Raw genomic sequence first — 25,593 nt, forward strand, 5'->3', positions numbered from 1 at the left:
GAGGCTATAGACTATATAAACAATTTGGAGATACGTATATAGTGTAGAGCTTATAACAATAGATGCTATATCTCTAGCCATACGCTAAATAATAAATAAAAATTAGCACAACTTTTTCAGACATTTCTTTAGACTGTTAGTAATTTAAGAAATATTCATCACACAACATTACTGTTACGAATTTCTCTCAAAAGTTATTAAAACTTACTGGTTGAATCCACTGTGCAGAGTCATTTACTTCCCCTCCCTGCCTTTCTTGCTGGTGTAGTCTGTAAGTTGTCATCTTTCTGTTCTCAAGATATCAGATTCAATCTCAACTGAGGTCAGTAATATTTGAGGTGTTAAATGCAATAACTCCACATTTTCTGTATATGGCACATTAAAGAACTCCTACAGGACAAAATTCTGATACCCTGGCATATTTTGAAGGGATGTTAAACAAATAACATTCCTCTTCTTTGTTTTCAAATTTGTGTGTTGTTCTTTCAGGATATTCCAGAGACTATTGGTCACTTGAAGGAACTGGTTACTCTAAAATTGGATGACAACCAAATTTCGCATTTGCCTAATACAATTGGAGAATTGTCGAATCTTGAAGAATTGATTCTGAGTCAAAATGACCTTGAAACTTTAAATCCATGCATTGGATTGTTGAGGAAGTTACACATCCTTAATGTGGATGACAATATGCTGGAAGAACTGCCTTGTGGTAAGACTGATGTGCTTGTTGAAAATGACAGTTTGATTTATAGATCTGCATGCTTTGTAGAAATGTTCTCTATCTAGTGATAAGTAACCTGCTCTAAATCAATACAATACATTGTAGTATATACAGGGTTATTTAAAATAACACTGACAATGATTAGTATGTTGTACAGGATGGTAAACTGATCATTTTTCAAATGGTGAACCATGTCCAGAAATGCATGGTTTGGGCACTGTGGGCCACAAGGTTTGACTGCACTTTGGATATGATAATGGCCATACGCTCTACATTTTCTCAAGAAACTGTGGTATTTGAAGGTGCTCAAGTACGTCAGCCTTGTGTCGGTAGATTTACTGGCACTTAATAAAAGAACTCTTGCGGAACTAAATTCTGGCAACTCAGCGTCTCCGAAAACCATAAAAGTATTTAATGGGATGTAAAGCCAGTAACATTATTATTCTCAAGAAACCTCCACCAACGCAACAAGAGCATTACATCATGCATCGAATTACAAAAAGTATTTGAATCATTGACCTCCATATGTTTTGACACCTAACACAGGCCAGAACTGGAGAAGAATTGATAGAGTGTTCAAGGTTTTACCGTATTTCTCAGCACCATACTTCTGTACGTACGTACAAATGTACTGTAACAAGTACAAAGCAACATGCTTTACATGCTACGATTGTGGAAAAAGTCCAATTGGAAAATACCTACTTTTTCAATGGCCATAAAAGCAGAATGACGCAGAGCCTTTCTGTTAGGAAACCTTTCTGTGCAGCTGCTATCCCACTGTAATTCGTTTTGCCATATGTAAGTAATATATCAGTCATTTCCATAGTTGTGTACTGATACATGTCTTACTGCTGTCAACAAGGTTACTGCAGTGGAACACACTACAAACGACCCCATTACGATGTGAACCGTGGGCTGTAGAATGATGTCGCTCATGCACAATATAGCTATCAGGCACAGTTATCTAACCACCTTGCACTGATAACAGAACACAAAAGCAATCTAAACAAACTTTGACACCTCACAGCATCCAAACTCTGAATTTATGGATGTCACTCTGCTACCACACATGCAGTTAGTAGGGTTTATCAAGATACCTTGCTACCAAGTTTTCCACAGTATTCTTGTAATGCAATGTTCTCATAAAGTTAGCATAAATGACAAGTTCCGTTATCAGACATGGTAGTAGCACTGTTACCAACACTCAAACACGAAACAGTGGTAACATATCGTCACCCTAGATGCAGGGTAGGGGAAGAGATATATCAGCTGACATACTTTTGTGCCAGCAAATAGTGCACTGCTACCTCTATGCCTTCGATAGACTAATCATAAGGTATCTAAGAGCCAAGGATTAAATATTCTAGTAAGTTCACAGAGTGACATGAATGTGCTTGGACATAGTTAGATACGAGACCTAAATAGGAAACACCAAATGGTAGAATAATAACCAAGCCCATGTCATAAAGATAATAACAAGTAATAAATATAATCAAAGGCTAGGAAGGAAGTGGAGGCACGAATAATTACCAGGGTCGTAGAGGTCTGACGTGGATGGTACAAAAAATATAGGTATGATATATCATACTTGCCATCTTTCCCGATTTAGGCGGGAGACTCCCGATTTTCAACACTTTTTCCCACCTCCCGATTATTCTATTATTTCTCCCGATTTTAGCTTATTTTTTGATGAACTTCAAACATTTGTTTTCAGATCCCGCCATTTCAGCTTTCTTATGCCAGTGGCCGGAAGTCCTTCGCTCATTGCCCGCTTTCAAACGAAATATCTGCGTTTATTAATGTGCGAAATATGCGCGAATGTGCGATGTTTATTGAAACCTGTATATCGCGATGCTATGTTTGTGTTCGTTCACATCAGTCTAGTCTATTCTAGAGACTAGTCGCTAGATATGCAGTCCTTTTTAGTAATTTAGTGACAGAATTTCAATGATAACAACTAGTGACTATTCTAAAGATATCAGGAGCCATTTGGAGACAATAAATTCTGACTAATTTTAATTTATATCAGTATAAATGAAATAAGAGTGTCTGTACATTGCTCAGAATTTAAAAAGAATGATATTTCTGTACCGGTCGTGACCATAGTAACAAGGAGAAATGCATGTTTTAATTTTCCATAATGTCTGTCTGTCTGTATTATGTATGTACCGTGTATGTATGTACGCGCATCACGAGAAAACAGCTGAAGGGAATTTAATGAAAATCGGTATATAAAATTGGGGAATAAGTCGCTAAAATCTAGGCCACAAACAATTTCGTCCACGCTGAGTGAAATGATAGTTTAGGGGAAGGCCAAGAGTTTAATTCTCACATATTTATGTTATTATTGACCCTATCGATAAATACTACATAATTAAAGTTATATATTATTAAATTTCCTACCATATACATTTTTACCGTACCAGCTATGATAACAGAGATATTCATGAATTTGGATTTTTGTTGCTAAGGCCATATCAGCGCCGAGGTACGAGAAAATGGGTGAACAGAATTTCATGAAAGTCGGTATGTAAAGTCGAGGAATAAGGAACTACAGTCTGCACTATAAATAATTTTATTCACCCTGTTCGAAATGGTAGTTTAGGGGAAGGTGCCAAAATTTAATTTTAATTACAGAATACAATTTCTGATTATTTATGTCTTATTCAGTTTTACCATACCGACTATAGGAGTATTGTGAAGATGATCATAAGAATTAGAAAAAAAAGTCATGAAGGAACGATCGCTTGAATAATAACACAAGAGGGAGTCATAAAAGAAAGGAGAACTCGCTTTACATTAGATATTCTAATATCACAGAGTTGGAAGAAAACTAAATGTGAAGGCCTGCAATATAGACAGCTCATAAAATTGATCAACAATAACATTACATTGACCATTGTTTGTTGTAATGTGCTTTGTGTATTCTGCTGCCATTTATCTCCAGTAGATGGGATTACTGCTGCTTACCTAGTATAACTTCTTCTTCTTCTCTCGGTGCCTATCCGTTTCGGATGTTGGCGATCATGATGGCTATTTTCGTTTTGTTTGTGGCAACGCGGAACAGTTGAACTGATGGCATATTGCACTAGCCTCTAAGATTTTCAAGCCAAGATATTCGTCTTCTTCCAGGACCTCTTTTGCTGTTGATTTTCCCCCAGAGTATGTTGCACATTATATGTCCCAGATACTGCAGCTTTCGGCATTTTACTATCTTGATCAACTGAGGTGTTGTGTTAATCCTTCTCATTACTTCCACGTTTGTCATTCTCTGGGTCCAAGATATTCTCAGGATCCGCCTACAAAACCATGTTTCAAAGGCCTCCAGCTTCTTCTCTGTGTTTTTATTTAAGGTCCATGTCTCTACACCATATAAAAGAACAGAAAATACATAACAGTGCAGAGGTCTGATTTTAGTCCCTAAAGTTAGATTGTGGCTTTTAAACACATTACTCATTTTCTGCAACACACTTCTTGCTTTTCCAATGCGTACCTTGACTTCTTGTGAGCAATCCCAGTCTTCATTTATTATGGTTCCAAGGTATGAATATTGTTTTACCCTTTCTATACTCTTTTGATTTATAACCAAGTTGGTTCCAGAAATATTTTCCTTACTTATAACCATGAGTTTTGTCTTTGCGGTGTTTATTTCAAGCCTGTATTGGCTGCTGACTATTATAATTCTATCCATTAGTGATTGTAGCGCTTGGATAGTATCAGCAAATACAATTGTATCATCAGCATACCGGATGTTGTTTAATCTCACTCCATTTATCAAAATCCCTTCTTCTATATCTTCCAAGGCTTCTCTAAATATGTATTCTGAATACAAATTAAATAGTATAGGTGACAAGATACATCCCTGCCTCACTCCTCTCAGGATTTTGACTGCTTCGGTGTGTTCTCCTTCAACATGCAACACCGCTGTTTGATTCCAGTACAGCATCTCGATGATTCGCAGATCTTCTTCCATTCCAATATTTCTCAAAATCTCCATCAATTTTTCATGTTTTACACAGTCAAAGGCTTTCTGGTAGTCTATTAAACAAGCAAATACATTCTTATTTACATCTCTACATCTCTAAAAGAGGACCTGCACATGGAACAAAGCTTATCTCATACCTACTGCTTTAATAAACCCAAATTGATTAGGGGCTATCTGATCTTCACACAGTCTGTATATTCTTCTGTGTATCACTCTCAAGAACACTTTCAAGAGATGACTCATCAAGCTTATTGTGCGGTAATCTCCACATTGGTTTGCATTTGGCTTTTTTGGCAAGGTGATGAACTCTGATTTGAGCCATTCTGATGGAATATTCCCGGATACATAAATTCGGTTGAAAATTTTGGTCAACCATTTTACATGATGTTCATCCATCAGTTTTAAGAACTCTGCTGTCTCCACTTTATCTGGTCCTCCTGCCTTTCCATCCTTCATCTGATGGATGACTGTTTGAACTACTTCTTCTAATATATGTGCCGCTTATTTCATTTGTATTTTGTGTAAAAGCACATCTAGTGTCATGAAATAAACCTTCTATATATTTTTTCCAGATCCTTTTCTTGTCTTCTAAATCCACCATCAAGTTCCCAGTTTCATCTATTAACTTTCCACCAGTGCCATTCCTGTATTTCCCTGTTACTTCTCTTACTTTCCTGTGTATATTGAAGCTGTCATACCTACTTTGAATATAACTCAATCTCCTCACATTGCTCCACCTTTTCTTTTTCTTTTGCCTATCTGATATTTCTTCTGATGTCTGCATTTATCTTTCTGTATTCTGCAGGTTTTCCTTTATTGACTCTTCTTTTCTCCATTAGGTTCAGTATTTCATCTGTCATCCATGACTTTCTCTTTTTCTCCTCTGGTTTCATGTACTTCTCTTTTATTTGCTGAACAGCGTTTTGTAGTTTAGTTAATTCTAATTTGACATTATGACTGGTATAGTTTTCCCCTGTGATAATCTTCAAGTTAAGTTCTACTTGCATGTTCTGTTTCACTATTGGGTCTTTGATTTTCCTCAAATTGTAGTTTTGCCTGTTCTTCCCCTTCACTTTCTTCATTTTGACCTTGAAAACTCCAACAAGTGGTATGTGATCTGAGTTGACGTCGGCACCTGGGTAGGTTTTCACTGCGGTGCAACTGTTCCTGAAACGTTTATTTACCAACATGAAATCAATCTGGTATCTCACATATTTCCTGGGTTTGTCCATTGCAGACTTCCATGTATATAGTCTTCTAGGTGGTAGTTTAAAGCAAGTGTTCATGATCACTAAATCATTTGACATTGCAAAACTTTCAAGATCATCCCCTCTGGAATTCCTCTCTCCTAGTCCAAATGGTTCTACCATGTCTGATGTCCTACCTTCCCCCACTTTCGCATTGAAATCTCCCATCACAATTGTCAGGTCATGTTTGTTAAGGTTTTCAAAATTCCATTTATGCTTTCGTAGAATTCTTCTACCTCTTCATCTTCCTTGTCCATTGTATTATGTTTATGTCAATGGGCCTAGCACTCAGCTGTAACATCATTACTCTGGCTGATATGGGTGTGAAACTTTTGAGACACCTTGCTACTTCCGCTGAAAGTATTACACCGACTCTATGTTCATGCGTTCCATCAGCTCTACCCGAATATAGCACTCTATGTTTATTTATGGAAACATCTCCCGTATTCGGCCATCGCATCTCACTAACACCAAGTATATCTAACTCCATCCTATCCATTTCTTTAATCGTGTTATGTATTTTTCCTCCTTGGCTCATTGTTCTCACATTCCAAGTTGCCACTTTAATTTTTTCTTGCCACTTGATTTTCTTCATGCCCATACTCATTACTGTTCCTCCCGGAGATCCGACTGAGGAACTTACTCCGGATGATGATAATTTCATCATGAGCATAGCCATAATGATTACTAGGACTTGCCATCAGGCCTTTAATGTAGTCGTTGTCCAGTGCGTTCTACATCCTTATGCCGTTGACCACCTTTGTGGTTCCTCCGCCTTTAAAGCCAGTTTCCCAACTCAAGGACAAAAGAGTGCCCTTTAAGAGCCAATTAAGGCGAGAGAGGATATTTCTGTCAGGTTTTTCACCCTTAGTCTTTGATAGTCCCCTATCAACCTGCAAGGCAGCAGGTTGCACTCGTATTAATCCCCAAGTATAGAGCTGCCTGTTCCGCAATCCCTACCGTTCCGAAGTCCATCTTCTCCGTTAAAGATTCCGTTGAGGTCTTCACTCGTAACCCTGAGCTGGGACCCTTACCAGATGTTACACACCGGGCCAGTGTGCTCTGGGACTCACATGGGCAGGGGCGCCACTCCCTTGGTAGGGCTACCTCCGAAGAGGGTCCCTACCTGCTACTTGCACCTAGTATAACAGCCTGCCTGAAGATTGGCAGGAAGTAGCTGGGGAGTTAAGATCTCTCTCTTCTTTAGCATGCCATTCCTTTGTTTCATAAATGTTCTGATACTACCTGTATGTAACACACTGGATCATCATAGTATTCCAGCTATTTGGTCCCTACTCTGAGGCAGTGATTGGAATGAGCAGTGTGCACACTTAAATGGAATAACCATGAACTTACTACGTTGCTGTAGAAGGGGGAGAGGTGGTACTCCCTCGTGGCGCGTTCCAGGTGGCGGATAGCGGCGGACTTTAGCTAAATAAAATAGCTCTCGCGGACCAAACACACACCCCCCTGTGGTTGGGGGACGCAGGCAAAGAATACACCCACGGTATCCCCTGCCTGTCGTAAGAGGCGACTAAAAGGGGCAACCTAGGGATGTTTGAATTAGAACCATGAGACTACTTATAATTAGTACCACCACGCGGAGAACACCATGGGTCGCTTTTACTTGCGTGTAGTACCACTATGTTCAGTACACAATAGGTTTGTGCTTAGTAGCGACAGTGTGTGAATCAGGGTGAGTTTTACAGTACATGTGATTAGTACCACTGTATGAGCGACACCATGGGTCTGCCTTGCCTATGATTTGTACCCACAATGTAAGGAACACCACGGGATAGTACGAGTCCCTGTAATTATTACACCCATGTGAGGAACACCATAGGTTTGCGTTACCTGCAAATGGCGCCGCAATGTGAGAAACACCTAGGTCTGTGTTATATGTGCGCATTATATTACCTGTGAGCAGTACAGTAATGTGTGGAATACTGTAAGTCTACGCTACTTCTGATTAGTACCACAACATGGCAAATACCATGGTTCTACTTTCCTAGCGATAAGTACCATTATGAGGGGCCGATGACCTGGATTTTGGATCCCTTTAGACTACAGCCATCATCGATTCAGGATTGTGCTCTAGAAGCAGTCCCTTAGTCAGTAATACTATTGATTAATGCTAGTTTCTGAGAATGTGGGGCATTGAGGGTCGGATCCACTGATACTTTTAAATTTATATCCATCCATTCATTCTTCATCACGTTTTGAATTAGAACTATGAGACTACTTATAATTAGTACCACCACGCTGCGTCACTTTTACTTGCGCAACTATGTTACGTACACAATAGATTTGTGATTAGTAGCAACAGTGTGTGAATCAGGGTGAGTTTTACAATACCTGTGATTAGTACCACTCTATGAGAGATATCATGGGTCTGCCTTGCCTATGGTTAGTAGCCACTATGTGAGGAACAGCACGTTTTGAATTCTGGTCAATGGATAATTTTGGACTTTTAAATTGTCATTACATTTCGTCTCATTTTCTACCATAAGGGGCCGATGACCTAGATGTTAGGTCCCTTTAACCCATATGCACCCACCCGCCCTTTGCTCTGACATTGCTAGGAATCCGCCAACTTTTCAGTATGCAACCTGGGTGTTGCAAGCTTTCGGTTAAAGCAGGATAGTGGGTGATTGACTGCGCATATTATCACGGGACCTGTTTTATATTATTGAGAAATTCCACACCAATGCTCATGACACAAAAAACAGAACAATACAGAAATATAACACACAAAAAATCCCTTTGAAATGTTAAATTTTTCATTAACTTATCTCACCTCGCAAGTTCTTTAGTGTGTGTTATAGCCTTAATTATACGACACGAGTCTAACATTTGCCTGATTTTGAAATAAGGAAATAATAGGAAACCAATACGACATGAGCCTAACATTTGCCGGATTTGGAAATAAGGATCTAATGGGAAACAGATCACGAGTAAGCGAATGATGAGATTCGAACCTATATCCCAAATACGAACTTACAGCCATATATCTCACTCGGTGTATTATTATTATTATAATAATAATAATAATAATTATTATTATTATTATTATTATTATTATTATTATTATTATTATTATTATTAAGATTCAGTCTGATGATCAGTGGTAAAGTGTTTACATCCAGGTACCAAGATCGTAGGTTCAAATCCAGCAGTCGCAATCGGATCTTGAGGGGCAAGAGAAAGTTCATTCGGCAATCCATGTCGTACGATATTACTACGCGAAAGATCTCTGGTGGTATATTTCGTGTTCATTCATGCACAGGATCACTAATAACTTCTTCCTCACTAACACTGCTGAAATCAGAGCCTAAAACATCAAATATGCTTTGAATTTCGCTATTACTGAGTATTTCGCGTGAGCAAGCAACTTCCTTCTCAGCCACCTTGTAAACAACAGACTACAGATTTCTCGATCGATATTTTAATCAATTCCCTTTGCCAAAGAAGCATACCAGAGCAGTCTGGTGACACTTTGAGACACCAAGAAGAGATTTCAATTAGAAATGTTTCCAGAAAAAGCCAACAAATGTCACAAATGTCTCCAATATGCTACCTTGCATCCCGGCATACCAGTCCGCTTGTGGAGTCCTGACCCAGCCGCTCGAGCGTGTACCAGTCCGCTTACGGGTGCATAGGGGTTAAACAACAAGCATCATCTTAAATGGAATAATGGCACAGTGTTCGTGGCTGTCTGCGGCCTGGTCATTCTAGCTCTGGAACTTTGAACTGTTAGATCGACACTGGAGTACTTTTCTTTAAAAGTGATTAAAGTGTACCTTAATTAAGGCCATGGCCACTTTATTCCCACTCCCAGGCCTTTCCTATCCCGTGGTCGCATTAAGACCTATCTTTTTTGGTGCAGCGTAAAGCAGATTTTGTAAAAAAAAAAAAAAAAAAAGTCAATGTAAATACCCTTGTTTGCCGCCTGTAATGATTCACCTTTGATACCACAGACCATCAGTATGGCCAATATCTGTTAGCCTTAATATATACTGTGCATAACGTTATAGCATTTTCCAATTACAGTATTGTATTTTCTTATCGTGATAAGGCTTTCATGGGATGAAATCGCATTGTTTGTATTCCGTCTCTTTCCGTTCCTTTCCAGTTTGGCACTATTGAAAATACATTTTTAAATGTGTAGTGAAATACGATGTGAAAAAATTACATTCCTGGGAACTTGATTCCAGGCCTTAGCGATTATTTCTTTTTTTTTTCCCAGGCTGCACCATTGTTCTTGTAACATAAATTGGTTAAGAATATAATTACAGTACTCTGCAATTTAACACATTTTACTTCCCATGATCCTTTCTGTATTAATCTATGTAATTGACGTTATAATTTAAATATTAGTTTCTAAAATTATGATCACTAGTTGTCTGTTAATTTGTCTGAATAATGACTGTTCTAAGTTTGTAATTTTTTTCTCTTTTTCTTTTTAGAAATTGGAAGCTGCTCAAGCATGACTATATTAAGTGCTCATAGTAACAAGTTGCAGTGGGTGCCTGCAGAATTGGGTCATCTTTGTAACCTGCGAGTGATTAATTTAAGTGAAAACCAACTTCGAAGTCTTCCAGTTTCTGTACTAAACCTTGTGAATCTGACAGCATTGTGGCTTTCAAATAATCAGAGTACACCTTTGACTACACTACAACAGGAAGTGGATAAGGAGACTGGACAAACAGTGTGCATGAACTTCATGTTGCCTCAGAGTACACAGGAAAGTTATTTTCATGGTGGGTACTTAGGCATCCCAGTTGCTGTTGCCCTTTCCACCCTATTTTAATATTTTTCCCTTTTAATTTGTTCTGGGCAGATGTCTGACAGTTTTTCATTGGAGTACAATATGCAGCAAAACAAGCCATATTGAAATGACAAACATGCTCTGAACATCATGATACATCATTATAACATGCCAGATGACAACGGGTACACTTATCTGTGTCAGTACAGCATGTGTTTGAGATGTGCGCCCTTATCTCTCGCACATTGTTCATAACGGTCCTGTAATTGACAAACCTGTTGATGAGCAGAGGTTGCTGCAAGACGCAAATAAACGACTGTATCTTTTTGTGTAATACGGGAACATTCCTTGGTGGGTCATTTGACTGGAAAATGGATTCTTTCAGCATGTCCCATATTTAGGCATTTCAGGGAAGAGATACAGGGAGTGGGAGGGTACAGGAATTCCGTTTCATGGAAAACTAAGCAATCTCCAAAAGTGTTGTTGTAGAAGGGCAAGTGACTCCATCGCAGTGTGGACTGTTGCTCCATCGTGCTCCATAAGTTGTTGCAGTGGCAGGTTCTTGGCAACATTCAGTACTGCTTGAGTTCAGAACATGTTTGTTATATTAGTGCTGCCTGTTTTGCCACATACTGTAGTTATTAAAATCACATGATATGGCTGTTGTGAAATTAATTTTTATAACAAGAGTGTTATACATAACAAATTTCATTATTGTTTTAAAATGTACTTGACCAGCAAAGGTAACAAGAACAAATATTATATATAAGTTAGGTACCATCTCGGCATTTGCCTGGAGGAGAAGTGGGAAACCACAGAAAACCATTTTGGTATATATAAAGAGAGAAAAAGAGAGAGAAAGTGTGTGTGTGAGAAAGAGAGAGAGAGAGAGAGAATGTGTGAGAGAGAGAGAGAGTGTGTGTTTTGCTTTTGTTTTTGGGTGTTCATTCATTTGAGCGCACCATCTTTGGTTGTTATTTTTTTAAAGATATAATTCAACTCTGAATTGCTCGTACATTCTCCCGTAACAAGTTGCCGCTATTATATGCTGGAGTATTGAGCTGTCTCTTTAAATTCCAAAAACCTTTGCGTATATTTTTGTTACGTACGATCGATCCATGCGGGAAAATTGTGGCCGAGGACAAATATTTTTTGACGACTGATGCGATAAAACTATAGTTAGTTTGAGGAATGTTAGATGCGGGGAAATTTAACATTGGTTTATGTGGAACATTTTTAGGACTGAATGAATTGAACGATGAATACAGGAAAACGACAGTTCCGGGAATGATGCATCGAGGTTCTACTGTAAATACTTTTTCATTTTAGGTAATAAACAGTTTCTCGTCAGGTAATGTAGTGTGTATCAGAGATGCACAAGCAGCATTTTAATGTAAAAATGTGCAGCAAGATTTAATTTATATCAAAACAAACTACTGTAAACTACCCTCTACAGTAACCAAATTAGAAGCTACATGTTGAGGAATTCCATAGAGCCCTCAGTTATGCCCATGGGAAAGTGGGTAAACTGGTGAAGAACAAAGTGGACAGAGTCATAAATGTGAACCCGGACTACAGATTCCTTTGTTGAAGAATTTGAACTGGCACTGTCACAAACATGTTCATTTAAGATTGCACACATAACTTTTTGTGATGTAGAGAGGTCATTCTCTGCCTACAAAAACATTTACTGACCTCACCAAAACCAATTTAGAAATGGTGATGGTTGTTAACTGTGCGCACCCTCCCCACCCCCCAAAAACTTGTATTGAAATAAGAAATTCAGTGCCGGGCTGAGTGGCTCAGACGGTTACGGCACTGGCCTTCTGACCCCAACTTGGCAGGTTCGATCCTGGCTCAGTCCGGTGGTATTTGAAGGTGCTCAAATACGTCAGCCTCATGTCAGTAGATTTACTGGCACGTAAAAGAACTCCTGTGGGACTAAATTCCGGCACCTCGGCATCTCCGAAAACCGTAAAAGAGTAGTTCGTGGGACGTAAAATAAATAACACTATTATTGAGAAATTCAGCACAAAAATTAAGTGCATATTTTAGTGTATTTTGTCCTTAATCCTGCATGTTTCATAGTTTGATAGTGCATGAAAGTCCCATCTTAGAAATCACGCTCATATCAGAATGGGTAATCAAAAAGAGAATAAGAAGAACAGTGGAAAGACAGTTATTACAAGAAGAGCAATATGGCTTTCAAAATGGAAGATCAACACTAGACCCCATCTTTACTATGAGGCAGTTAATGGAGAAACACTCAGAATACAGAAGAGATATGCTGATGACATTCCTTGATTTAGAAAAGGCCAGAGCAAAGGTATGGAAAGTAATGCAACAGGAAGCATTTGGAAAACAAATGATGGAATATGTGGAAGCAAAGTACAAAAATTGCTGCAGCAGTGTGTAGGCACATGTGGGGAGGAAAGGGTGGTTTTGGAATGAAATTATACTATGAAAAGGAAGTGTGCTGTCCCCACTGTTATTCATAATGGGTATGGACAAAATTTGTGAAAGAGTGAAAGGTAAAATGTGGGGACAAGGGAACTGTTTGCAGATGATATTGTGGTATGGGGAGCAAACAGAGAGGAAGTTCAAGGGCAGCTCGACATGAGTGAAATTATTGAAAATTATAGAATGAAAAATTAAAGTGAAAAAGAGTAAGACACTGATGTTTGCTACAGGAGAAAAGGAAAGGGAAGGAATTTTAAAAATAAAGGAACGAAAACTTGAAATTGTGGAGAGCTTCAAGTACTTCGGAATCAAACTCGTGCAGGATGCAGGGCTGGACATGGAGATCAGTAAAATGTTTCAACAGGGAAATGTATTCTACCAGTGTGATGTGAGAAACCTGATGTGGACGAAGGAAGTACCAATGAATTGTAAAGAGGTGATGTATCTACTACTGCCCAATACTGACATATGCAGCAGAGACGTGGACACTTACAAAGAGACAGGAACTGGGCGAGTTGGCCATGCGGTTAGGGGCGCGCAGTAGATAGGAGAAAGGAAGGCAAGAGGGAGAGCCAGACTAAGGTGGTTGAAAACGATCAAAAATAACATAATTAGAAGCAGTGGCGTGCGGTGAACACATTCGTTACCCCAGCTGCAAAAATGTTTTTTAAATATAAGCAATCATAGCCCCACTACACTCTCTCTAAAGTTAACATTAGCATTTTATAAGGCTGCATTTTTTGTGAAATGGTCTACCTGAGAAAGGTCTCTCAATAATATATTCAACCACACACTCGCACATATTTCAAAATTGATATTCATGGTAGTGACAACACCATCACAACTTAATCTATAGGAGATTTTAAACAATGTACTTACAGTTTCACCCGGTGACGCTTCGTGATAGTACAGTCATGGTTTCCACAAAAATACACTGGGACTAGGCCTATTTGTTTTTAACTTAAAAGGCCTAGCCTAAACTGAATCAGCAACATTTAACTGGTATTTTACCATTGCCGAACTTTTATAGTTTCACTCGCTTACTGAGTGTATGTGCATCAACGATAAACAAGGAAAAATATTCATCACGATGTATAACACACGTTATATTCATGAAGAATGGCACAGAAATCACGTTAACTTCACGTATAATCCAAGGGGAACATTACAAAAATTCACTATATACCACCATTACAGACATCCAAATACAATATTCCTTTACTTCGCTCTTACCTCTGTGTTGCATGCTGGGCAATATAATATTTTTCTGCGGCTGTCAGAAAACATACTGGACACGTGCCATCAATTAATTGCTCGAAAATCTTTATACATACCGAAATCCAAAAATAAAATATATTCTATTATATTACATTTGATTTCATAAACAGGCTCTATTTTTATTAGCAAGATGATGTGTAAGTGGCTATACTGTTAACTTGTTGATATTTTTCTTGTAGCCTGTAGTGTGTCGCGCTGAACTCTTTCAGTGTCAAGTATTAAAACTAACATGCCCTACCTAAGCTAGCTGGCCTGTCACCATAAATTGTTGTCGGGCCTACAGCCCCGCCCCGTACCCAGGACAAGGAAGCTTCAAGTGCATATGCCATCCAGGCGACTTAAATTTCGCTGGGGTAGCTCTCTTTCGCACCGGCAAGGAAACCCAGCTCGTTGGAGAAGCTGAACTGCGCTAGTGCAAGCGGATCATCAAAACAACTGTACTTGGCTTAGATATTCACAGTTTTTTATCTATATAAATAAAAATGAATCGCTAAATGTATTGCTAAAGGCAAAACTCGGGAACGGCTGGACCAATTTGGCTAATTCTTCTTTTCAAATATTCGTCGAAGTCCAAGTAAGGTTTTTACGAAGAGAAAAATTGGAAAAAAATGCCTGAAAAAACATAAAAGCCCCATTTTTCTTTTTCCATTCAAACTGTTCGTGTCTCTTTCCTTCTCCCACGTTTGCACTTAGCGCTGTCCTCCTCTAATCCAGCGTGCTTGCCAAATGTCCGTAAATCTCAATGTTATCGGTTAAAATGAGTAAATATCGGATTATGTACAAAATTTTAAGCCGCATTTGATGTCGTTAACAAAATAAGGTTTACAAAATAATTGAGTGTGAAAATGTTAATATAATGGAATGTTTCCTCAAATGCAAAATCTTCAGTGCATGAAACTTATCATGTCATAACTCCTATGTTATATTCACTATATTTGTAATTTTTTCACTGCTGGTAAAGGAACATTTCAGCTCGACGTAGATAAGTTTGTTTTTAAATTTAAATGATAAGAACATGCACTATTTGTGTTTCTTATCAGTCATGTTCAGAGATTTTTATGTGCAGGCACGAACTTCTTTGCTATTGAATTTGCATGGGGGTTCAAAACGAGGCAAGTGGTCTTCAGATATGGAAGTTATTTTAAAAACAAACCTCAAGTCCTTATCTCGCTTAGTTCTTAGTTTGTGACAGGAAGAATGTCTCCTTGGGTTTTGGTTTCGCACGGGCTGGCTGTCTGGCTGCTTCGACTGCCGGTACGGGTCTCCCAAACATATGCTCTCGAAACAGTCGCATGCATTGTCGTGTTTTGTTATAGTTGGAGACCTTTGTCTACCCTGATTATTTTTAAATCTTCGCTTCTCAACAAAAAAGTTCATCGATTTCTTTGGTTGATTGGTTTATTTTGTGTGTGCTTCCATATACAGGATACTAATTTCAAGACTCATGCCGCCTATAAGACGCGGGCGGAGCAACTTCGGTCGAAGAACTCGAAATGCTACAAGCCAAGCTAATTTTCAGTCTAATCGGACTGCACAACAATGTAAAGAGCGAAATGAAACTGAAATGATTCGAATATCACAAACCTGTGCAGCGCATCGTTCAGCTAATAATCTTCAAAGTTTGAATCGAGCTGCTTTCAGTTACGATGTTGCAACTGACTACAGTGCCTACCAATGCATTGCTATTGTATCTATGAACTCAGTTTGCCAAAATTGTCAGGCATTGAAATACAAAAATGAAGCAGCTGGATTGTGTTGCGCAAATGGCAAAGTGAAATTAGTGTCATTGATTCCATCACCAGATCCATTGTACTCATTGGTTTCAGGAACAGGAACAGATTCCATACATTTTCTTACAAATATCCAAAAATATAACAACTGCTTTCAAATGACTTCATTTGGGGCAACAAATGTACTTCGGGGCAATTTCATGCCAACTTTCAAGGTAACATATAACATTGCTTTCTTTTAACATATAACAAACAGACGTATCCCCCATAATGCTTTGTTTAGTTTATTTTATAGTTTTTTGTGACAAAAATAATAAACCTGTCCTTCTTAATTGACAGATTTTTGAACTCACTGGATTTGCCAGGATTGCCGCCTCACATTCTTCAATTGAAGGTCGGATCATTGGTCATAATGTTACGAAATATCAACCAACCGCGTCTTTGTAATGGCACACGGCTAGCGGTGAAAACATTACTGAACAACGTGATCAAAGCAACCATTCTAACGGGAAAGTAAGACGTTTTGATACCACGCATCTCTATGATTCCGACTGACATACGATTTAAATTTAAACGACTGCAGTTTCGAGTGCGGGTCGCTTTCGCTATGACCATAAGTAAATCTCGGGGGCATTCATTGAGTGTTTGCAGCATTAATCTTGAACACCCATGTTTCTCGCATGGCCAATTGTATTTTGCCTGTTCCCCTGTTGGAAAACCATCAACTTTGTTTGTTTACGTGCCAGGTAATCAAACAAAAAATATTGTGTACCTTAAAGCTTTACAATGAAAAATATCTTCATAGTGTTCATTGGAATCAGTGTTTTCTATGATAGTTATTTCCTACGAAGAAAGAGGAGCAAGTTTTGCCACATTATCTTCACGCCATCAACTTATCAAATTACTTGATTTGCAACGGGGGATAATTATGGCTCTGTGAGGGATCTGAAGACCTGCTGAGCAGTTCCCATCTACGTTACAGTCAGTCAGGGTTATTTCTGGGTAGTGATATGCTGTGACCTATTTGAGCATTTTCTTATTCACAATCAGGTAATGAAAACACGTTTTTCCAGTAGTTTGTTACCAACTTTTGGTAGCAGTAGAAAATTAACTCATTTGATGTTGATAATGTAGTCACTTGCATTATTCTGATTTTTGCGTGCAGTACAGACTGAATTTTAGTTCGTTCCAGTGTCATTTATTTTTGACAGAACGACGTCTGTCGGGTCAGCTAGTACTTTATAAAATGCATTCTAAGAAATAATAAGAAAATATAAATACAGTAGAAGTCCGTTACAGCGAGAATTCATAACAGCGAAAAATTCACTCGCTATAACGGATTGTCGTTATATCCGATTTTTGTATAAAAGTCGGAAAACTCTTCATGCACATTAAAATCGGTATGAAACGGCAATCAGTTTGTTAAAAACTTGTGTTTCTGCAGATGATATCCACACTACGGCTTACGTGTTTGTATTTTTCGTAATCCGATACTAGGTGAAAGTGTATGTTTAATTTATTTCTGAAAAAATATAGCAGCGTATTTCTCCGAATCCAAGATGAACCCCACTTTTCCCTTCAAAAAATTTTAATCAGGCTCAAAAAGAAGTTTGTAAAATCATATGAATAGTAGGCCTACGCATTTTTAGACTATTTTTAGACGCCGAACATTGTCTTTCATCACGCCATTTTTTTTTTAATTTTTTTTTTGTGGCTACAATTATTCTTTATTTCCGCGGGTTTAAGGACCATTAACTTAACATTGGCATCATAATACCGAAAAGAACTCGTTGAAAATTTTCCGGCAATACCTATTCCATGCGTCTCTACAATACAACGATCCATCAGGAAATTATTCTTGCTGTCTATAAAACTGTTTACTTTTATGCAGCGTCAGATATAACCGCCTACCGCTACGTGCATGTCTCACTTGTCGGGTTCGGCCAAATTCAGCGGCTAGCGATGTATAGGCCTAATCGCGAACGTTGAAAGTCAACGAACTAGTTTATTGCGCCACGGTATGGCCCTTGCGTTTTTCGTGCACATACTTCACAATTTCACCTTTGACTTCTTTAAAGCGTCCTTGTTGCGGACCACTGAATGCATTTTTTGTGCAGTACGCATTTTTTTTAGCTCTTTGCCTTCACGCTAACGCCAAATATTGGCTTTAGTTAGGCCTATGCCGTATTTTCTTGCGGCTGCACAATTATTCTACATTTCCGAGTGTTTAATAAACATTAACGTAAAATTGGCATCATAATATCAACTAGAACCCATTGAAAATATGCCGGCAATACCTTTTCCACATACCTTTACAATACGACTATCCATCGCGAAAATATTCCTGCCGTGTATAAACCTTAATTTTACTAAGCGTCAAGTACAATAGACGCGTTATGACTCTGCCACTGGGTAGCCATGGCTTTTCTAAGAATTCGAAGGGTCGCATGTTTTGATGCCATTCTGCAGATTTCAGAAACACACAGGCACTGCACAACCGGTTGTCGCGGCTAGCGATGTGTAGTAAAGAGGTGGTCGTTTATTGTCAACGAGTTCTGTGCGCGTGTGAAAAGAAGCAGCGTGGTTACCACGGTAGTTGCTAGTGGTATCCATTAACTTACTGTTAGGCCACGAATGCAACAACCCTTGAGTTTTCGCACGAGTTTCTGAGGAAAAAAAGTCTTGGATTCGGAAAAATACGGTATCACTCCAGAGATTTATGTGGCAAACATCTCAGCTTTCTTCTTCAGACAGCGTCACTTAACATAACCGTATATGTAGCCTATCATAAAACATATTTGAAATGCATGTAGGGAAATAACCTCCTCGCGAAAAATTTACATGTAAATACCCGTAACTAGACGCGAGAAGATATGAGATATCCTCTGAAATCAGTGATGTACTCTGCCATATCTTGAGGTGTATCACGTTCTTACTTAATTTCCGTATATAACATTAAAATTAAGATATCGTTTACTTCAGTCTTTATTTTTAACCAGTTAACAACTGCTATCGGCCACGTTATTTACGCATTTATTACGAAAACATGTTATCCTCTTTCATTTTGAGTTTTCTTTAGAGAACAGCAGTCGATGGGTATTACTAATCAACTCCAACATCGCCTTTGAATGTCAACGAGAGAGCTCGCAAATGCATAAAGTAAAAAAACTATACCATACCGAAGATGATCGATCGCATTTTGTTGCAAACGTTTCAGTTTTCTTATTCAAACAGCATCACGTATCCTAACTTAACCGTACTATACGTATGATGAAAACACACTTCAAGCGCCAGTAGAAAAATTATAACTTTCTCGCTATAAATTTTTAAAAAAGCCTTTGCGTAATTTAACCAGACGCGACAAAATATAAACTGACCTCTGACATAAATTAAGCACTCTGCCATATCTCGAGGTGTAACCCATTCTTACTTAAGTGCAGTATTTAGCCTCGAAATTAAGCGGTCGTTTAGTCAGCCTTAATTTTTAACGAGTTAACAACCGTTATCGGACACGTTATTTACACATTTATTACGAAAATATGTTCTCTTTCATTTCTAATTTTCTTTACGGAACAACTGTCGACGGATATTACTAATCAACTCCGACATCGCCTTCGAATGTCGACGAAAGAAATCGCTAGTGCACATAGCGAGGAAACGATGCCGAAGGTAATCGATCGCATGCAATATCATCGCTGGGGTGCATAAATATCGGTAACCGAAAACGCGCGCACGCTTAATCGCTTGTAATAACAGATGTGCCAGTGATAGGGTTCTCGCTGTAACCGAAGGACGATACACAGTTTAATATAGGAATTTTGATGGGACAGAAAAAAGTCGTCACTATAACGGAGTTCTCGTTATATGCCGTACTCGCCATGGTGAACTTCTACTGTACAAGTTATTTACCCCAGCAGCGCTGGGGTAGATGGGGTTCAATGCACGCCACTGATTACAAGAAACGTGGACTGGAATACAAATAAGGACAAACAATGGTGGTTGGATAGAGGAAGATGAAAAGGTGTTATATACATCCCAACACAGCAGTGTCCTGATGAATAGGAAGAGCTGTGTTTGGTGATATTCCTCTGTTCTCTCTTACCAGGTTGCTAAAGTACCTTATTCTTGGAGGCTCAGTTTTATGAATCATGACCTCTTGACAGCTTCAACAACAGCAATTCATTGGCTGCAACAACTGGGCATCCTAGTTTTCTTTTCATTTCTCATTTGTTATTTTATGTGTTTACTTAAATTTCACGTCATTTTTGTAATTTTTCGTTCTATTTTTCTGTATTGTACATATTTCTCTCGATTTCTACTTTGTTTTACCTTGACTTTTTATATTTCGTAAATTATATGTTGCTTTCACATGTTACTCAACTTGTGTGCGGCTTAACTTGTACCATAAGCTAAATAAATAAATAAAAAATTATGAATCAACACAGGCAGTCAAACAGTGGAGTGGATTGAATGGTGCCACTGATGAAACGTATTTTTATTAAAGACTACGTCAATTTTCTTAACATGTGGGCTCTTCAGCCACACTGGAAAGCAGTACTCTGCTGTAGTGTGTAGTAACATCATGGCTGATGTTCAGAGAGTGATAACAGAAGCTCCTCATATTGAACCAGTGAGTTTGTGGAGGGATTCCATAGTATTGCAGCACCATTGTTCAGGTATTTATTCTATGACAGTATGTGGTCAAGACTACCCCACCAAGCAAGTTGGCCATGCAGTTAGGGGCGCGCTGCTGTGAGCTTGCATTTGGGAGATAGTGGGTTTGAAACTCACTGTCTGCAGCCCTGAAGATGATTTTCCATTTTTACACAGGCATGCTGGGGCTGTACCTTAATTAAGGCCACAGCTGCTTCCTTCCCACACCTAGCCATTTCTTGTCCCATCATCACCATCAAGGTACTTTGGATTTTAACCCTCTTGGTGCCGACTCCCTTACTGCCTTGTTTGCCAAGATTGCCAGAGAGAAAATGTCTATTATGCAGCACCGAAAAAAAAAGCATATCATATCCTCACTTTTCAGGATATCTCATTGTAGTTTACATTTTCTTGTAGCTAAGTGATACCTCTCTTCACTCATTGTATTAACATCATGAAAATAATTCATACTGCCCAGGAAAAAAATCAAATTTTTTTCTTGCAATTTTTGAAAAAATTTAAAATTCAAATTTGGATCTCAGTACATCCTAGTATTTTGATTGTACTCATCTAAATTTGGTATCCTGTGCACATTGATGCATTGTTGATTAGTTTGTAAAATATCAATTTTTTTTAGAATAATAGTTGTTCTAAAAAATTAGATTAAAATACTGACATTGTCTAGCATCAGGAGGTGCACGTTTAGGACCAGGCATCTCAAGCAACACACGAGAGGGTTGAAATTGTACGTCGTGATCGGACTGATCTTCAGGGAAATCCGGAATCTAATCATTATTGTCATTACTGTCTCCGTCAACTCCATCGTTATCCCCGTCTCTATCGTTACCATCTGAATCAGAAATTTCATGCATCACTGTCGCACAAGTAAGTCGGAAAACATCACATCTGTCGTCATTGTTTGAAACATCACCGGCATTATTATCACTCTCAGTATCATCTGAACCATCGCCTGATTCGACACGATCAGAATCATCACTCAATTAATAAACATACTTTACCAAATCATCATCATTTTCAAACACAATATGAGAACTAGTCACCATTATTACAAATATATGGTCTACAGGTACGTGCCAAACAGCTGAAATAGAAAAAAATCATAACATCAATACAACATGCCACACAGAGATTCTGGTGGTAGATTTAGAAACTACATAGTTTCTACTACAGAGTGATGCCAACTGGGGCTGCCATCTGTCAGATATGTGCAAACTGTTATGACTTACATAGACAGCTGCAACAAGGAGCGCAGTAGCGCTCCATGGAACTTTTCGCTAGCCTACAGAGGAGCCCGATGGCGCTCCTCGGCACTCTTAAGAGTTAAGGAAGCTGTGGGCCATCAAGTAAGACTTTTTTTTTTTTAATGATATTTGTTCGTGGCATCGACCTCTAGAGAACTTTTGCCACTATTTTCACCATATGATAGGGACCTGCATTTAAGTGGAATTGCAGAAGTGTAGAATGTTGAATGTGAGGCAAGGAATGTTAAGGATGACACAAACACCCAGTCCCCAGGCCAGGGATAGTAATAATTGACAATTAAAAACCCCTAACGCGGCCGGGAATCTAACTCGGGGCCCCCGGATGATAGGCGGACGCGTTGCCCCCTACACTGCGGGGCCGGACAAGTATGACCTTTAAAGTAAAGTTTGCCTACTGGTTGTTTAGATGGAAAAATAACTTTCTTTTTTGGTGGTATTTGTTTTTAGACATCACTTTCTGAAGTACTCGCTCAAGGTAGAGCAATCTACATTAAGTATTCTCTCAATCTTTTCTGTAGACGAATGTTGCATTACCATTGCCATGTCATCAGCATAAGTGAACTCGCGATATATCATTTGAACAGCAAAGAGCACTTTAGATTGAAAGGTAGCGGTGTGCCATCAAGTGAGATCTTTAAAGGTGGTTTTTTTTTTGTCCATAACCTGTTAGAGGAGAGATCCTCACTTGGACTATGTGCAAGTAGGGCAGCATCCTCCTTCATGAATTTACTGAGCTCAGAACACTTTAAGCAAGCCTCGGACCTATGGGAGTAATGGAGTCCCACTCCCATTTGACAGGCGAGGGACTCCTTGGAAACAACTTGGCGAACGAAATGGAATTCGATGGGGAGCTATCAATATTAATGGGGCTTATGGAAGAAAGAAGGTAGAACTGGCTGAGTCAGCAAAGAGGATGCGTCTGGATGTGCTAGGAGTAAGTGATATTCGGGTAAGGGGAGATAAGGAGGAAGAGATAGGAGATTATAAAGTGTACTTGACGGGTGTTAGAAAGGGAAGGGCAGAGTCTGGGGTAGGGCTCTTTATCAGGAATACCATTGCACGCAACATAGTTTCGGTTAGGCACGTAAATGAGCGAATGATGTGGGTAGATTTGTCAGTGGGAGGAATTAGGACAAGAATTGTGTCCGTGTATTCACCATGTGAGGGTGCAGATGAGGATGAAGTTGACAAGTTTTATGAAGCATTGAGTGACATCGTGGTCAGGGTGAACAGCAAGGATAGAATAGTGCTAATGGGCGATTTGCGAGAGTTGGGAATAGAACTGAAGGATACGAAAGGGTGATTGGTAAATGTGGGGAAGATATGGAAGCCAATGGGAATGGGAAGCGTTTGCTGGACTTCTGTGCTAGTATGGGTTTAGCTGTTACGAATACATTCGTCAAGCATAAGGCTATTCACCGCTACACATGGGAGGCTAGGGGTACCAGATCCATAATAGACTATATCTTAACAGACTTTGAATTCAGGAAATCTTTTAGGAATGTACGAGTTTTTCGGGGATTTTTCGATGATACAGACCACTATCTGATCTGTAGTGAACTAAGTATCTCTAGGCCTAGGGTAGAGAAAGTGAAATCTGTCTGCAAACGAATAAGGGTAGAAAATCTCCAGGACGAGGAAATTAGACAGAAGTACATGGATATGATTAGTGAGAAGTTTCGAACAGTAGACAGTAAGCAGGTTCAGGATATAGAAAGTGAATGGGTGGCATACAGGGATGCTGTAGTAGAAACAGCAAGGGAATGCCTAGGAACAACTGTGTGTAAAGATGGGAAAAGGCAAACATCTTGGTGGAATGATGAAGTGAGAGCAGCCTGTAAACGTAAAAAGAAGGCTTATCAGAAGTGGCTCCAAACAAGGGCCGAGGCAGACAGGGATTGGTACGTAGATGAAAGAAACAGAGCGAAACAAATAGTTGTTGAATCCAAAAAGAAGTCATGGGAACATTTTGGTAATAACCTGGAAAGGCTAGGTCAAGCAGCAGGGAAACCTTTCTGGACAGTAATAAGAATCTTAGGAAGGGAGGGAAAAAGGAAATGAACAGTGTTTTGAGTAATTCAGGTGAACTCATAATAGATCCCAGGGAATCACTGGAGAGGTGGAGGGAATATTTTGAACATCTTCTCAATGTAAAAGGAAATCATCATGGTGGTGTTGCGAACAGCCAACCTGATGGGGAGGAGGAAAATGATGATGTTGAAATTATGCTTGAGGAAGTGGAAAGGATAGTAAATAAACTCCATTGTCCTAAGGCAGCAGGAATAGACGAAATTAGACCTGAAATGGTGAAGTATAGTGGGAAGGCAGGGATGAAATGGCTTCATAGAGTAGTAAAATTAGTGTGGAGTGTTGGTAAGGTACCTTCAGATTGGACAAAAGCAGTAATTGCACCTATCTATAAGCAAGGGAACAGGAAGGATTGCAACAACTATTGAGGTATCTCATTGATTAGTATACCAGGCAAAGTATTCACTGGCATCTTAGAAGGGAGGGTGCGATCAGTCGTTGAGAGGAAGTTGGATGAAAACCAGTGTGGTTTCAGACCACAGAGAGGCTGTGAGGATCAGATTTTCAGTATGCGCCAGGTAATTGAAAAATGCTACGAGAGGAATAGGCAGTTGTGTTTATGTTTCGTAGATCTAGAGAAAGCATATGACAGGGTACAGAGGGAAAAGATGTTCGCTATACTGGGGGACTATGGAATTAAAGGTAGATTATTAAAATCAATCAAAGGCATTTATGTTGACAATTGGGCTTCAGTGAGAATTGATGGTAGAATGAGTTCTTGGTTCAGGGTACTTACAGGAGTTAGACAAGGCTGTAATCTTTCACCTTTGCTGTCTGTAGTTTACATGGATCATATGCTGAAAGGTATAAAATGGCAGGGAGGGATTCAGTTAGGTGAAAATGTAGTAAGCAGTTTGGCCTATGCTGACGACTTGGTCTTAATGGCAGACTGTGCCGAAAGCCTGCAGTCTAACATCTTGGAACTTGAAAATAGGTGCAATGAGTATGGTATGAAAATTAGCCTCTCGAAGACTAAATTGATGTCAGTAGGTAAGAAATTCAACAGAATTGAATGTCAGATTGGTGATACAAAGCTAGAACAGGTCGATAATTTTAAGTATTTAGGTTGTGTGTTTTCCCAGGATGGTAATATAGTAAGAGAGGTTGAATCAAGGTGTAGTAAAGCTAATGCAGTGAGCTCGCAGTTGCGATCAGCAGTATTCTGTAAGAAGGAAGTCAGCTCCCAGACAAAACTATCTTTACACTGGTCTGTTTTCAGACCAACTTTGCTTTATGGGAGCGAAAGCTGGGTGGACTCAGGATATCTTATTCATAAGTTAGAAGTAAAAGACATGAAAGTAGCAAGAATGATTGCTGGTACAAACAGGTGGGAACAATGGCAGGAGGGAACTTGGAATGAGAAGATAAAGGCTAATTTAG

General features: G+C 39.0%; 1 protein-coding gene across 1 annotated transcript in view; it reads left to right on the forward strand.

Moving 5' to 3' along the window:
• Lap1 (leucine rich repeat containing protein 7 lap1) overlaps nt 1-25,593 on the forward strand; it is a 472,349-nt gene that overhangs the window by 254,472 nt on the left and 192,284 nt on the right. Inside the window, exons 7-8 of the mRNA XM_067139879.2 lie at nt 490-709; nt 10,420-10,713. Coding sequence (XP_066995980.2) covers nt 490-709; nt 10,420-10,713 — 514 coding nt within the window. The remainder of the gene's footprint in view (nt 1-489; nt 710-10,419; nt 10,714-25,593) is intronic.

The sequence above is a fragment of the Anabrus simplex genome, chromosome 2 (assembly GCF_040414725.1).
Source record: "Anabrus simplex isolate iqAnaSimp1 chromosome 2, ASM4041472v1, whole genome shotgun sequence".
In the NCBI taxonomy this organism is placed as follows: domain Eukaryota; kingdom Metazoa; phylum Arthropoda; class Insecta; order Orthoptera; family Tettigoniidae; genus Anabrus; species Anabrus simplex.